We start from the raw sequence: 11599 nt of genomic DNA, 5'->3' as shown, positions 1-11599 counted from the left end.
TATATCTGGTCACGGACCCCTTTTATAGATTCAAAGTCTGTGGACCCCCAACTTAATTTACCGCAGGTCTTTTTATGTTTCATGTATTTTTGCATTATACGTTATTACGCTTTTAAAGCATGTTAATTCACCTTTACAGTCCTTTCATTTCAATGAAGTTTCTGTATTGTAGCGGTCAACACAATAAATCGATACATTGTCTGGCTGTGTGTAGGCCTACATTGACACAACGCTTGTCTTATAAAGTCTTGGTCCAATTAAGGTGTGATGCACTTTTTTGCAGGATTAAAACAACGGTTGAGAAACTCGAAAATATTTTTTGTTGGGTAATGATGCTAAACCTTTTTTGCCTCCATGTACCCGCTGAAACTATCTTCGGGGCCGCTTGGGGTCCGCGAACCCCAGGTTGGGAAGCGCTGACCTAAACCCTGTTGGAATGGATAGAGCAAGAAATAGGCCTATTTTCTTGACCTGGCTAGCATATTTAGCAATTTGAAAAGAATGTCCAACACAAGAGTTTCGTCCGAACCGGGGCTGATCACTTGGGTCAGTTGAGGTGCAATTTCAAATCGGACTTAAATTAGGTATCACAGAAAGCTACTCGCGTACCACCTAAAAAGTTCCGGCGTACCACTAGTGGTACGCGTACCACAGTTTGAGAACCAATGCCTTAAGGAGACTGCTGTCATCAATTCTCGTTATTTGTCATTGTTTAGTTTGTGATTGTTGATAAAAATACGATCAAGTTGCTGGTGTTTTTTTGTTGCGACTTTTGAACCAGAATCAGTTTCGAGGAGAACTGAACATATTGACATATTTTTTTGAGTTTTTTATTTTATTATTATTTATTTATTACGGTAACAACTGGAACAATGGAGAATACAAAAAAGACAAGAGATACACTAAGTCAAGTAAGCAACAATCAAATGCCACGTAACTAACATATATATATATATACTAACGTAAGAACTCACAACAGACAAGTTTGCTAAATACCGATGGATGGCGCAAAGAGCATTCAAAAATATTCAAATTTAAAATTGCGTGAAATTGCTGGCGCAGAGTTGCAAGTCGGGCCGGGCTTTTCGGGCCGGGTTCGGGTTCGGGTCGGGTTCGGGCCGGGTTCGGGCTTAGGTATTTGTGAGAAAACGGGCTTAAAACGGGCCTGACTTTACGTTCCGTGTCCGCCATTTAAAAAAACAAAATAAAATCACTCGGCTAAGAAACTCTGGCTTTGACCTAATGCCCACTCTACTCTAAAACGTATTGTTTACCCCATGGTCTACTATTGATCATTGTATTTGTTGTCTATCTCTTTTTTCTTTCTCATCCTGTCAATCAAAATTTCGGGCCTAAACGGGCTTCGCAAAAACGTTTCGGGTTCGGGCCGGGCTTCGGGCTCATACTTTCGGGTTCGGGCCGGGTTCGGGCTCAGATTTCGGGCCCGCTTGCAACTCTGTGCTGGCGGTTAAGGCTATTAGGGTTTGGGTGTTGTTTTATATTAACTTAATAATAAACAATAAAACCAGCTTATAAACTTGGTTCCTTAACCTAAATTTTGTTCCTATAACGACATCTCAGCCCTCTGTTAGTTGAAAATAACTGCGCTCTTAAGGCATTTATCGGTATTTAGCAAACGTTGTCGGTTTTGTGAGTTCTTATGTTAGTAGCACGGCCGTTACTGTGCTAAAAATGATTGCTTAAATTGCCTGGTATGGTGTTGTAAATTTTACTGGCAAAGTTAGGCTTTTATGCTTGAAACAAATAACGCCGACTAGGTTTTGTCACCCACAACAAACTGCAACTCAAAACGTAATTGTTTTTTTGATAAAATAAAAACACTTATTGCGTCAACTGTTTCGTTCGTACGGTAGTAAATTGTCAAAACGTCGTTGTTCCATAACGTATCTTACTTGTTTAATGTGACGATTAACCAAAGCAGTCAGTGTTTTGTCGTAGGGTTTCAATTTAAGTGGACGTTTCTTTCGCCTAAATGGTCCGGAAATTTTGTTTAGGGTACAAGGGAGTCGTTGATCCAAATCCGCCACTGTAATGTTGATCCATGTCAACATTCTTTGTATTTCGAATCTCGGCGATTTAGCCAAATTTTCGTAGTACACGATTAAAAGTGGAACACTTTGTTCAGTGTATGTGATGTAGGTTGTTGACCACTTCACAATTTTATAATGGACAAACAGTTTCCATTCTGCAAACAAACACGTTTTCAAATGTTTTTTTTGCTTTTGTTTTCCAAGATGAACGCCTTTTTAAACCTTAAATCAAACATAAAACGACTTTTTATTTTAAAACGTGAAATCGAACATAAAACGCAGGATTTGCCCCTCTAGATCAGGTCCGCACAACTCAAAACATATCAGGGACCAGAACAGCAAAAATGATATGTTGCAATCCTTTAATAAGAGGTATCGTCAAGACCAGGGGTCACCAAACTTTTTCACTGTGGTAACAATGATCAATTCGCGCGGGCCGCATGGTTTACATGCCGCGCCGTCTTTCCAAACTTTTTTATTTGGGCGACAAGATATGGTCTTTCTACAATTCAATTTAAAATCTGGTGATGTGACTCTTAAAACTATATAGTTAGTCTCATCTTATACGAGCAATGCTTGTATATTACGTCACAAGTAACAAACGAAGGCATTTGTTTGCGCACAATTAACACTTGTAGTATTGTTTGTGACGTAACAAACCAATTTTAGATCAATCCTGGGCGTTGTAAACTAGGCAATATAAATTCAACATATCGCGAAAGGAAACCTTTTATAAAGAGTAGATCAATTTTTGAATGTTCCAAAGTTATCAATACGATTTGGCAAACCCCAAAATGTGGGGTCGTAGTTTGGTGACCCCTGGTCAAGACAGTAAAAAAACTGCTGTAAGACACTTCCGTCAGAGGAGCAAATTCTCCTAATATTCGAAACTCTAGTAGCATTACACTTTCATAGCCCGAAAGTTTAAAAAGTTTTTGTTCGGAGCGGAGATTGGCACTTAAACTCTTTGCTTTATAAGGCTCTTTTCATTCGCATCTAATTGATCAAGATTTGGACGATCAGTTTCAAAATGCCGTCTCAAATTATATATTTTCGGAACTGCTCTGGATGCTCTCTAAGAACTTATACCATGTTACCCCATTCATATTCCAATAAAATCTAAGAAATTTGAAATGCCTTTCCTTCCGAATGTGGACCATGATTAGCTGATGTTGCAGTAAAATTCGAATTATACTAGAATTAAAAAAAAAACTGATCTAACTTTTGATCTAAAATGTAAAATATAACCGTCAAGAAAACTACAAAATTACTCACCCTTTTCAGTAAATTTCTTTTCATTGGCGAAACCTGTTTGACCTCCGTAAAGTCTATTAAATTCTGCTAATATAGCATCAAACGGATTTCGGACCAACAATATAATTTTTGCATATTGATCATCCGTCTCGATGTTTGGTTTGTGTGATTTGATCACAATTGTTTTTCCTGAGTTCCAAGGCAGATATTCTCCTAGAAAGCCTAAAAAATAAAAGAAAATATAAACTTATTCCCCGCAAAATGTTACGTAAAGTTGCTGAAAGGCAAAAAAACTATCGTTGTCTAGTCCTTATTCTTTATAAAAGCTTGATTGTGTTTTAACCAGTAGTTTCAAACAAAACAATCGCACTTTTCCTTCGCCGAAGTTTTGAAAAAATTATGGATCAATTAAAAAAAACGTTTCCTATTGTGTTTAAGACCATACATACAGAATCGACTATCGACCGTCAAGATACCTTTTCTGTATATTTCTTTGTTGTTGTAAATGCTGCCAGTGTAAATGCCAGTTGCTAGTTCGATAAGATGTCGAGACCAACTGTTACCAGAACCAGGAAAACTTATCAACCCTATTGGAGGAATCATATTGGCAGGCAAGAACTTCTTTTTTGAACATCTTAAATCTTCGACCGAAGTATCCACCAACAAAATCTTCTCTTTATAGTGTCGACAGCATGGTGGTTTTACTTCAGTACTGACAAGTTCCATATTCCTATTCAAAGCATTTTACGTAAACGTTGATTCTTCTACAAAACGTGTATTTGCAAAAACCTCACCGCAGTGATGGAAAGGTGCAAACGCATTTATTTTTGGCGTAGACGCCTGCCAGCACGAAATTTAATTTCTGGCATATTGGACGACATGTTGACTCCACATTTCCAAATAATGTGATTTTTATAGTAGGCACATCAAAAAACGAGACGCAGGCTTTAATGTCCTTTTCCTCCACAGACTCACCTGAATGAAATCATAAGGGTTCATTTGCCTTCAAGACTCCTAGAGGTTTTCTTGCCGGCAATTTTTTGGGGCAAAATATTTTTTCTTAAAGGGGGTACTCCAATGCATTTGTCCTCTCCCGAATATTTTTAATACGCTTGTTTGTTTTTAAAAAAATGGTTGTTTCATTTTTGGTTTGTTTTATTTTCGTGGCCTGCGAAAATGTCGCCCTTTTTACACAATAACAGATGCAATTCCTGTAGTTTACAGATTAATGTCGTCACAATAGGTTGAGCTTACTTTAACATCCGCCACTGTGTATTTTGTAGAACTCAGAACCCATATATGTCGTGTATACCAGTCATTTCTACCGAGCAAAGCTCTTGTATTTAATCACAGGTTACTAACAGGGTAGAGCTCTTAGGCCAGCGGTGGCCAAACTACGGCCCGCGGGCCGCATCCGCCCCCCAGTCCTGTTTCATCCGGCCCGCCAAACACCTTGCCTGGTTTTTCTCCAAGCAGCATATTTACCACAGTGAACAAGCAGTGCAACAGCGCTGGCTGCTACTAGCAGTAGCTTGTGGCAAGCGTTGTTATTTTTAGAATATATGCCCTTGCAGCGTTATTTTTGGAACAGTCTGCCAACCATGACGTAAGTAGCTAACATCAAAGTCTATATAAAACACAAGTTGTCCAACCTATTGTTACGCAATAAAGCCTATGGAGCCATTTTGTGTCCAAAATGATAGTGTGGGTAGCCTAAACCTTTTATTAAATACAAGCGTAAACAAGATGGTGTTATTTATTGTTATTCTACTACAATAATATATATTTTAATAAAGATGGCAACCAATTACGACAAATTTTACGTAAACCTCATTTAATCCGGCCCTCCAGTGGCAAGACAGTTGCAAATTTGGTCCTCTGGTAAAAAAGTTTGGCCACCCCTGTCTTAGGCGAAGGAGACAAAATCAGTGAATGTCTGAACCCGTAATCACCAAACTACGGCCTGTTGGTCGGATCCGGCCCTCGGAGTCATTTTTGTCCGGCCCCGCGAAGGTATTATTGGTTTCACAAAACATATGGAACTAAAGATTTGTGATACGTTAAAGATTGCTTAAACCTGAAGAATAGATTTTAGTAACATTTTTACCTGGTCTTGGTAGAGACACTTACATTCTTTATAATTTTACAACTTAACAGCGGCATCATCTAAGTACAAATTAGAATGTGAAACGACTAAACCCTTGTCCAGTGGTTCTCAACCATGGCCCATGGCCCCCTAGGGGGGGGCACGTGCTGTGTTCTGGGGGGGGGGGGGGGGGCACATTTTTAAACGGGCCACAGGTCCTATAGGGTTACTGGAAGGGGGTCACGAGGTCCAAAAGTTACTTTATATAAAGTATATATAAGGGGGCCACGGTCCACGAAAGGTTGAGAACCACTGCTTAAACAATCGATTTTACGATAGCTGTGATATTTATCTGGTGTTTTGCTGTTTCGAATAGACAAAATGGACCACGTAAAAATTGTAATGAACGAAAGCGAAATTGCGACACAAATGTAAAAGAATTTTCCCCAACGTTTCTTGCACAAATCGAAACTGATTTTAACAGCCTTTTGAAAGCCACCCGTTGTTTATCCTGTAACGTCCAGGGTTTTTTTAAGGTTTGGTTTGGGTGACCGCAAGTGTTTCATTTAAATACCAAAAAATAGCCATATTTGCTTAAACGAATTATTTATTAGGCTACTGGCAAATTTTGGGAAACCGCCGGAGAAATTTGACACCTTAAAAAACACCTTAAAAAAACACTGGTTACGTCAGGCCTGCACAACTCAAAATAACGCAAGGGCCACAACGGAACATATAAATGTTTCGCGGGCCGCATGCTAACGTATTTTAAATGTTTGTAAAGTAAAATCGGCGAGCACTTGGCCGGAAACCGTACGTCTCTGTATAAGTCTTTGATAACTCTATTGGAGTGTACCACAATACTGTTTTAAAAGCTTATCGGTCATGCTGAATATAACTGTTATAACCAAGGCAAAATTTGAAATTTGTTCTGTCTATCTCTTATAGTTATAACTTTCTTTCGTCGCTGACAAACAATATCACATGAACGAATAAATTTTCTTAAGCATCAACAACAACCCAAAGAACACAATTGGTAACTAAAATTCAATGAGAGATGTTGCATCTTTTGTTGGCAACAAGCGCGTCGTAATCAGGCACGAGGCTGGAACTTGAAATTTTTAAGATATCCTCCAAATGTCCATCAGCAAGTGAAGATCGCTGTTTGTTTTTATTAAAGTTTAATACAGAGAAAGTTTGTTCACATATGTAAGTGCTGCCGAATAAACTGAACATTTGTTTTGCGAGAGTTACCAAATTTTTAAACTTTTCTTGGTGCAAACACTTGTAAAAGTCTTGCAAATTGCTTTCTTCGTGTTTTCTTTTAAGTAAAGATGAAGCCTGCAAATCAATAACCTCCATTTGCAAATGTGAAGGTGCCTCTTCCGGATCTATGGAAGACGGGTTTTCGACGATTTTAAGCTGCAGTTTTTCTTCACAGGAAAGAGAAAGCCGGTCGTTGAATTCTTTAATAAGGAGTTCGATTTGTTGGGCGTATTTAGTTCCTGTGGCCAAATGCCTTATCTTGCGAAATATGCTGCGAACAGGTCGGAAAATGTACCAATATTCCTTGCAAAAGTTGACTTTTGAAAAGTCTCAACTTATCTTTGAATCCATTTATTGCGACAAGAAATTCGAAAATAAGTGCTCCTTTTCCTTGAAGCCTAATGTTGAGCTCATTCAAATGTGCAGCAATGTCGCAAAGAAAACACAAATCTTCGTTCCAAGAAGAATCATTGAGCTCGGAAAATCGCTTTTGCGGATCTGTTTTAAGAAAACTTGTTATTTCCTCTTTCAAACCTACGAACCTTTTCAACACTTTTGCTCGGCTTAGCCACCTCACATCTGTATGGTACACCACGTCACCATATTCTGCACCAGCTTCTTCAAGAAACGATTTAAATAGTCGATGCTTCAGTTTCCTGGTTCGGATGTAATTTACAATGGAAACAACAACAGACATCACATGGTCAAATTGCAATACCTTGCTACATAGCACCTGTTGGTGTATGATGCAGTGGTGACAAATTATTTTTCTACCGATAAATGATTCCAGACAAGCCATTGCTCCATTTTTACACCCACACATAGCAGGAGCACTGTCAGTGCACATTCCAACCAAATTTTTAAAATCACTGGATAATTTGGTAGTAATGCAATCAACGATTTCGTTGCAGATTTCTTTTCCAGTCGTCCGACCTTGCATAGACTGCATACCAGCAAGCTCCTCAGATATGTTGAAATTGTCATCAATACCTCTTATAAACACCAAAAGCTGTGTTGTATCAGTACAATCTGTGCTTTCATCCACAGCCAACGAATAGAATGCGAATCCTTTAATTTTTTCATGCAACTGGTCGGTCCAGTTTTGTGCAATATCTTCAACTCTTCTTTGTACAGTTGATCGAGATAGGCTAATTTTTCGAAATTTTCAAGATTTTTTGGGCAAATCGATGAAACAGCACTCAACATGCATTTTTTAACAAACTCGCCCTCTGTGAAACTTTTTCCTGCTGCAGCAATTTCCCTGGCTATCTCAAAACTCACTTTGGTAACAGATACACTTTCATTGCCCGGAAGCTTGAACAAGTTTTGTTCTGAGCAAAGTTTCTTACGTAAACTCTCTGCTTTAAGACTCTTTTTACTGGCATCTAATTTTGTGAGGTCCGGGTGATTACCTTCGAAATGGCGTCTGAGGTTATACTCTTTCGGAACGGAAATTACATTTCGACAGACAAGACACATTATTTTTGTCTTCACCACCGCAAATAAGTATTTGCTTGTCCATTCCGGATTAAACACTCTGCCCTCACTTTCAATCTTTCTTTTCTTGTTTTCAGCCATTTTGGACAATCCCAAAATAGCCTACTTGCCCGCGCACATAAGATTAGACCAGGCTCTTCTATAGATACTAAACGCTATAACCAAGCTTTGTGTGTGAAACAAATATGGGATTGTTTCGTAATTAATAAAACAATGAATAGAAGTAAGATTACTCATTTAGAAGTCAAATAAGGGAAAATGTTATTATTATACAACATCGAATGCATGGCGGCATAACGTTTTTTAGGTTCAATGTCAAGTATTTTAAAATCTTCTTGCGGGCCGCACTAAAAGCCTTCGCGGGCCGTATGTTGTGCAGGTCTGGGTTACGTCATCAATAGAAAAAAAAAATTGCAAGTTAAAAAACGCCGCAATATTTGCAATAGACTTGCGACCCTGCTCAGACGTCGCAAGTGCCATTAACGAATGATGAAAGTAATCTCGGTCTCACTACCATTTCACCACACGTGGTACCGACAATAACATCAAATAAGTATAAGTCGTTATAAAAAATAACTTACCTATTTTGTGCAAACTTTGTTGAATAAAAACTGAATACGCTTCAATCTTTGCGCACTTTTCTTCGTCGGCATCAGGTAGCAACTTATTTTTTAAAATGTATTGCTTTTCTATTTCTGAGCCACAAATGAATGAGTTTCTTTCCAGAGAAACAAAATACTGCAAGTCTCTAAAAATAACCACAAAGTTTTGTAAACCAATGTTTTATGTCTATAGGACAAACTGAATAGGGTCCGCAAATTAAGCGATTTCGGCGGGACAAGATTATTTCCACAAACAGATGATGTCAGGGGCTGGTGCAGTAGTTCTCAAACTGTGCGTCGCGACGTCGTGCTGGTGTATGTAGAAAAGTAAACATGTAAAATACACATTTTTTAGCAATCCTTGTTGATTATAGTTGTTGCGATATGGATTTCAAATGAAGTTAAAATTAACTATCGATTTTTAACTGAAGCTTTGTTGCGCTGAGATACACATTCACCATTAGGAATTTATTTGGCTTTGAAAGCAAGTACCTTTTGATTCGCCAGGGGACTGTCATAAAACCGTAAGATTGAAAAGTTGGGAAAGCACTGATCTATAGAACGTGGTAGAGCTACTAACACAGAAACTCACCCAATATGTTTGCTAATTCCAGGTAGGCGGCGTAACGGAGCATAGGCCTTTGAGATGGCAATAATAGGCAATTGGTGACTCAGCAAAATTGTCAATGTAAACGCCAATGCTCTGTTGCGCCACTTCCTAGAAATTAGCAAACCTATGGTGTGAGTTCCTGTATTAGTAGCTCTTTTAAATATTTATCCAGATGTAGGGACTTAACGACTTACCCACGTAAGCATTTCTTCACGTCAGTCGTTTTCCAAACGTTTTTCAAAACTTGAGTTTTGTTGAGGGGCAGAAAACAACCAACGTACGCTCCTAGAAAAAAGAAATGCAATAAACGTTTTGTTTCGATTTGACGGTTGCAACAAATAACTGAAAACGTACCTTTAAACTGATTTGTCGTGTCTTTTAAACGTGTGAGATATGAATTGATTTTGATCTTCATATCTTTTATTTCATCTGTTGTTAGACCATAACCCTCGATATGTATGCTTTCTACGTTCTTCAACAAAAACAAAACAGAAATCTCAATTTTCTTCGAACTGAATCAGAGGTGGTCGCATAACCTGTTAAAGTTTTGTGGGAAGCATTCTGCATTCGAAATGCTCCTTAATATATTAAAATACCTTCCAGAGACCACGGCGAAATAGCTGGTCTGACACTTCTTTGTTTGTTGTTGTGACAACGTGCTATTAAGCGGCGCATAAAAACATTACACTGTAACATAGGCCAGGGGTCCGCGTAAATACTTTTCGATGCGATGACCCGAGAAATTTAAATCAAACGATTCGATCGCGACGCAAACCACTCTACACAAATTTTATGCAACTTAAAGTGCAGTCTTTGACACACTATTTGCGCAGTCCAGTCATAAACAACTGCGTTACCTTGACGTGGAAAATCATTTTCTGAGTTTGTGCAACATAACTCCACACTAACCCGACTGCAATGAAAACCAGCAGCCCGATACACTTTTTGATCAACAACATACTAACTGAAACGACACCTGGTTAGAGCTACTAAAATATTTTGTATCGTTTGAAACACCAGACTTAAATTTTAACGTTGTGTCCGAACATCAACATTATTACAGCACTTAAGCAATGCCAAAATTAGCCCTAAGGCTACACATTAGTAAGAATTTAATTATGCCTTTATGTTTGTAGTTTTGGTCAACTTCCCACTTTAGCTTTGCGGCCTGGTCAGAAATTATTTTGAGGCCACATTAGTAGTGATGGAACGATACCAGATTTTGAAGCAAGTACCGATACCGAGTACGAGTACCACGTGTATATACCTTCGATACCGGTTACCGAGTACTTAAATATACTGTGGTACTTAGTTGGATATCATTAGCTAATTTATCCGCCATGGGTACATACGCAGACACACATACACACAAACATGCAGAAGCATGTAGAAAAATGTGATATCCACACGTTAGCGAAAAAAACATAGCCTACATAACCTGGTAGAACTTTTTCCCGATTTGTGCTGTCCGAAGCATATATTGGCAAAAAGTTGCCTGTATTCTTATAGTGTAACCGGCCTTTGGCATCGAACGTTGGTATCGAAAAATGAGGCGATACCGAGTAGGCCTACGAGTATCAACACCACTGAAATCATTCGATACCATAGATACCGAGTACCGGGTACTAGTCCCATCACTACACATTAGGTATGTTTTTTATGGGTCCCCTTCCCTGAAGAACACGCATCTTGATTTCACTCTGTTTCGTTTTTTTGTGTTTTTTTCCGGTGAAGTTTGTCCATGCACTTTTGCCCTGAAATCTTTGGTGGATTTGGATGAAATTTTCACAGATGGTAATGGTAAATATGGTTATGTAGATGTGCCATTTGTTTTGCTTGACTCGATTGCCCAAGTATTTACCCCGTTAATCCCCTAAAGTGGGTAGATTTGAAACAATGTCAGAATTGGATGAAAGTTGGACAGTTTGTTCATTTTTTCATAGTAAGCTGTGGATAGTTGTGTTTCACCCTGTAGCCCCAATATTTACCCCACTAGCCCCCTAAAATGGGTGAATTTTTTAAACAATATCGGAATTGGACGAAATTTAGACTGTGTGTTCATTTTGCCATAATTAGCTGTTGATGGTTGTGTTTCGCCCTGTAGCCCCAATATTTACCCCGCTAGCCCCCTAAAATGGGTAAATTTTTAAAACAATGTCGGAATTGGACGAAATTTGGACAGTTTGTTTATTTTGCCATAATAAGCTGTCTAGGTCTAGGCTATAGTTGTGTT

The 11599-nt window shown here is 38.6% G+C and overlaps 2 protein-coding genes and 1 pseudogene across 3 annotated transcripts; all 3 read right to left on the bottom strand.

Annotated features, from left to right (window-relative positions):
• Positions 1 to 1570: 1570 nt before the first annotated feature.
• LOC145239035 (sialate:O-sulfotransferase 1-like) lies at positions 1571 to 4274 on the bottom strand. The gene is made up of 4 exons (XM_080102325.1): positions 4100 to 4274; positions 3782 to 4035; positions 3327 to 3527; positions 1571 to 2206 (listed from the first exon to the last, which is right to left on the bottom strand). The coding sequence occupies exons 2-4, from the start codon at positions 4029 to 4031 to the stop codon at positions 1851 to 1853; spliced, it is 807 nt and encodes a 268-aa protein (XP_079958451.1). The 5' UTR covers positions 4032 to 4035; positions 4100 to 4274; the 3' UTR covers positions 1571 to 1850.
• Positions 4275 to 6437: 2163 nt separating this feature from the next.
• LOC145239545 (general transcription factor II-I repeat domain-containing protein 2-like) lies at positions 6438 to 8507 on the bottom strand (annotated as a pseudogene).
• Positions 8508 to 8596: 89 nt separating this feature from the next.
• On the bottom strand, positions 8597 to 10370 carry LOC145239546 (uncharacterized). Of its 2 annotated transcripts, none has more exons than XM_080102892.1 (4): positions 10224 to 10370; positions 9721 to 9838; positions 9561 to 9651; positions 8597 to 8902 (listed from the first exon to the last, which is right to left on the bottom strand). In XM_080102892.1, the coding sequence occupies exons 1-4, from the start codon at positions 10323 to 10325 to the stop codon at positions 8665 to 8667; spliced, it is 549 nt and encodes a 182-aa protein (XP_079959018.1). In that variant the 5' UTR covers positions 10326 to 10370; the 3' UTR covers positions 8597 to 8664. The 2 variants fall into 2 exon arrangements, with proteins under 2 accessions (XP_079959018.1, XP_079959019.1); XM_080102893.1 differs by lacking the exon at positions 8597 to 8902 and adding an exon at positions 8921 to 9066.
• Positions 10371 to 11599: the final 1229 nt, after the last annotated feature.

Source organism: Phallusia mammillata, chromosome 7 (assembly GCF_965637545.1).
Source record: "Phallusia mammillata chromosome 7, kaPhaMamm4.hap1.1, whole genome shotgun sequence".
In the NCBI taxonomy this organism is placed as follows: Eukaryota; Metazoa; Chordata; class Ascidiacea; order Phlebobranchia; family Ascidiidae; genus Phallusia; species Phallusia mammillata.
The sequence above is the reverse complement of the archived record's forward strand: the minus strand, read 5'-3'. Positions and strand labels throughout refer to the sequence as shown.

Bases quoted from the DNA above. Each gene is read 5' to 3' on its own strand.
- LOC145239035 (XM_080102325.1), bottom strand. From the start codon at position 4,031: ATGGAACTTGTCAGTACTGAAGTAAAACCACCATGCTGTCGACACTAT. The intron at 3,528-3,781 runs GTATCTTGACGG...TTTATTTTTTAG, and splicing joins CAAAGAAATATACAGAAAAG to GCTTTCTAGGAGAATATCTG. The intron at 2,207-3,326 runs GTGAGTAATTTT...GTTTGTTTGCAG, and splicing joins AAAGAAATTTACTGAAAAGG to AATGGAAACTGTTTGTCCAT.
- LOC145239546 (XM_080102892.1), bottom strand. From the start codon at position 10,325: ATGTTGTTGATCAAAAAGTGTATCGGGCTGCTGGTTTTCATTGCAGTC. The intron at 9,839-10,223 runs GTAACGCAGTTG...TTTTTGTTGAAG, and splicing joins AAATGATTTTCCACGTCAAG to AACGTAGAAAGCATACATAT. The intron at 9,652-9,720 runs GTACGTTTTCAG...TCTTTTTTCTAG, and splicing joins CACGACAAATCAGTTTAAAG to GAGCGTACGTTGGTTGTTTT.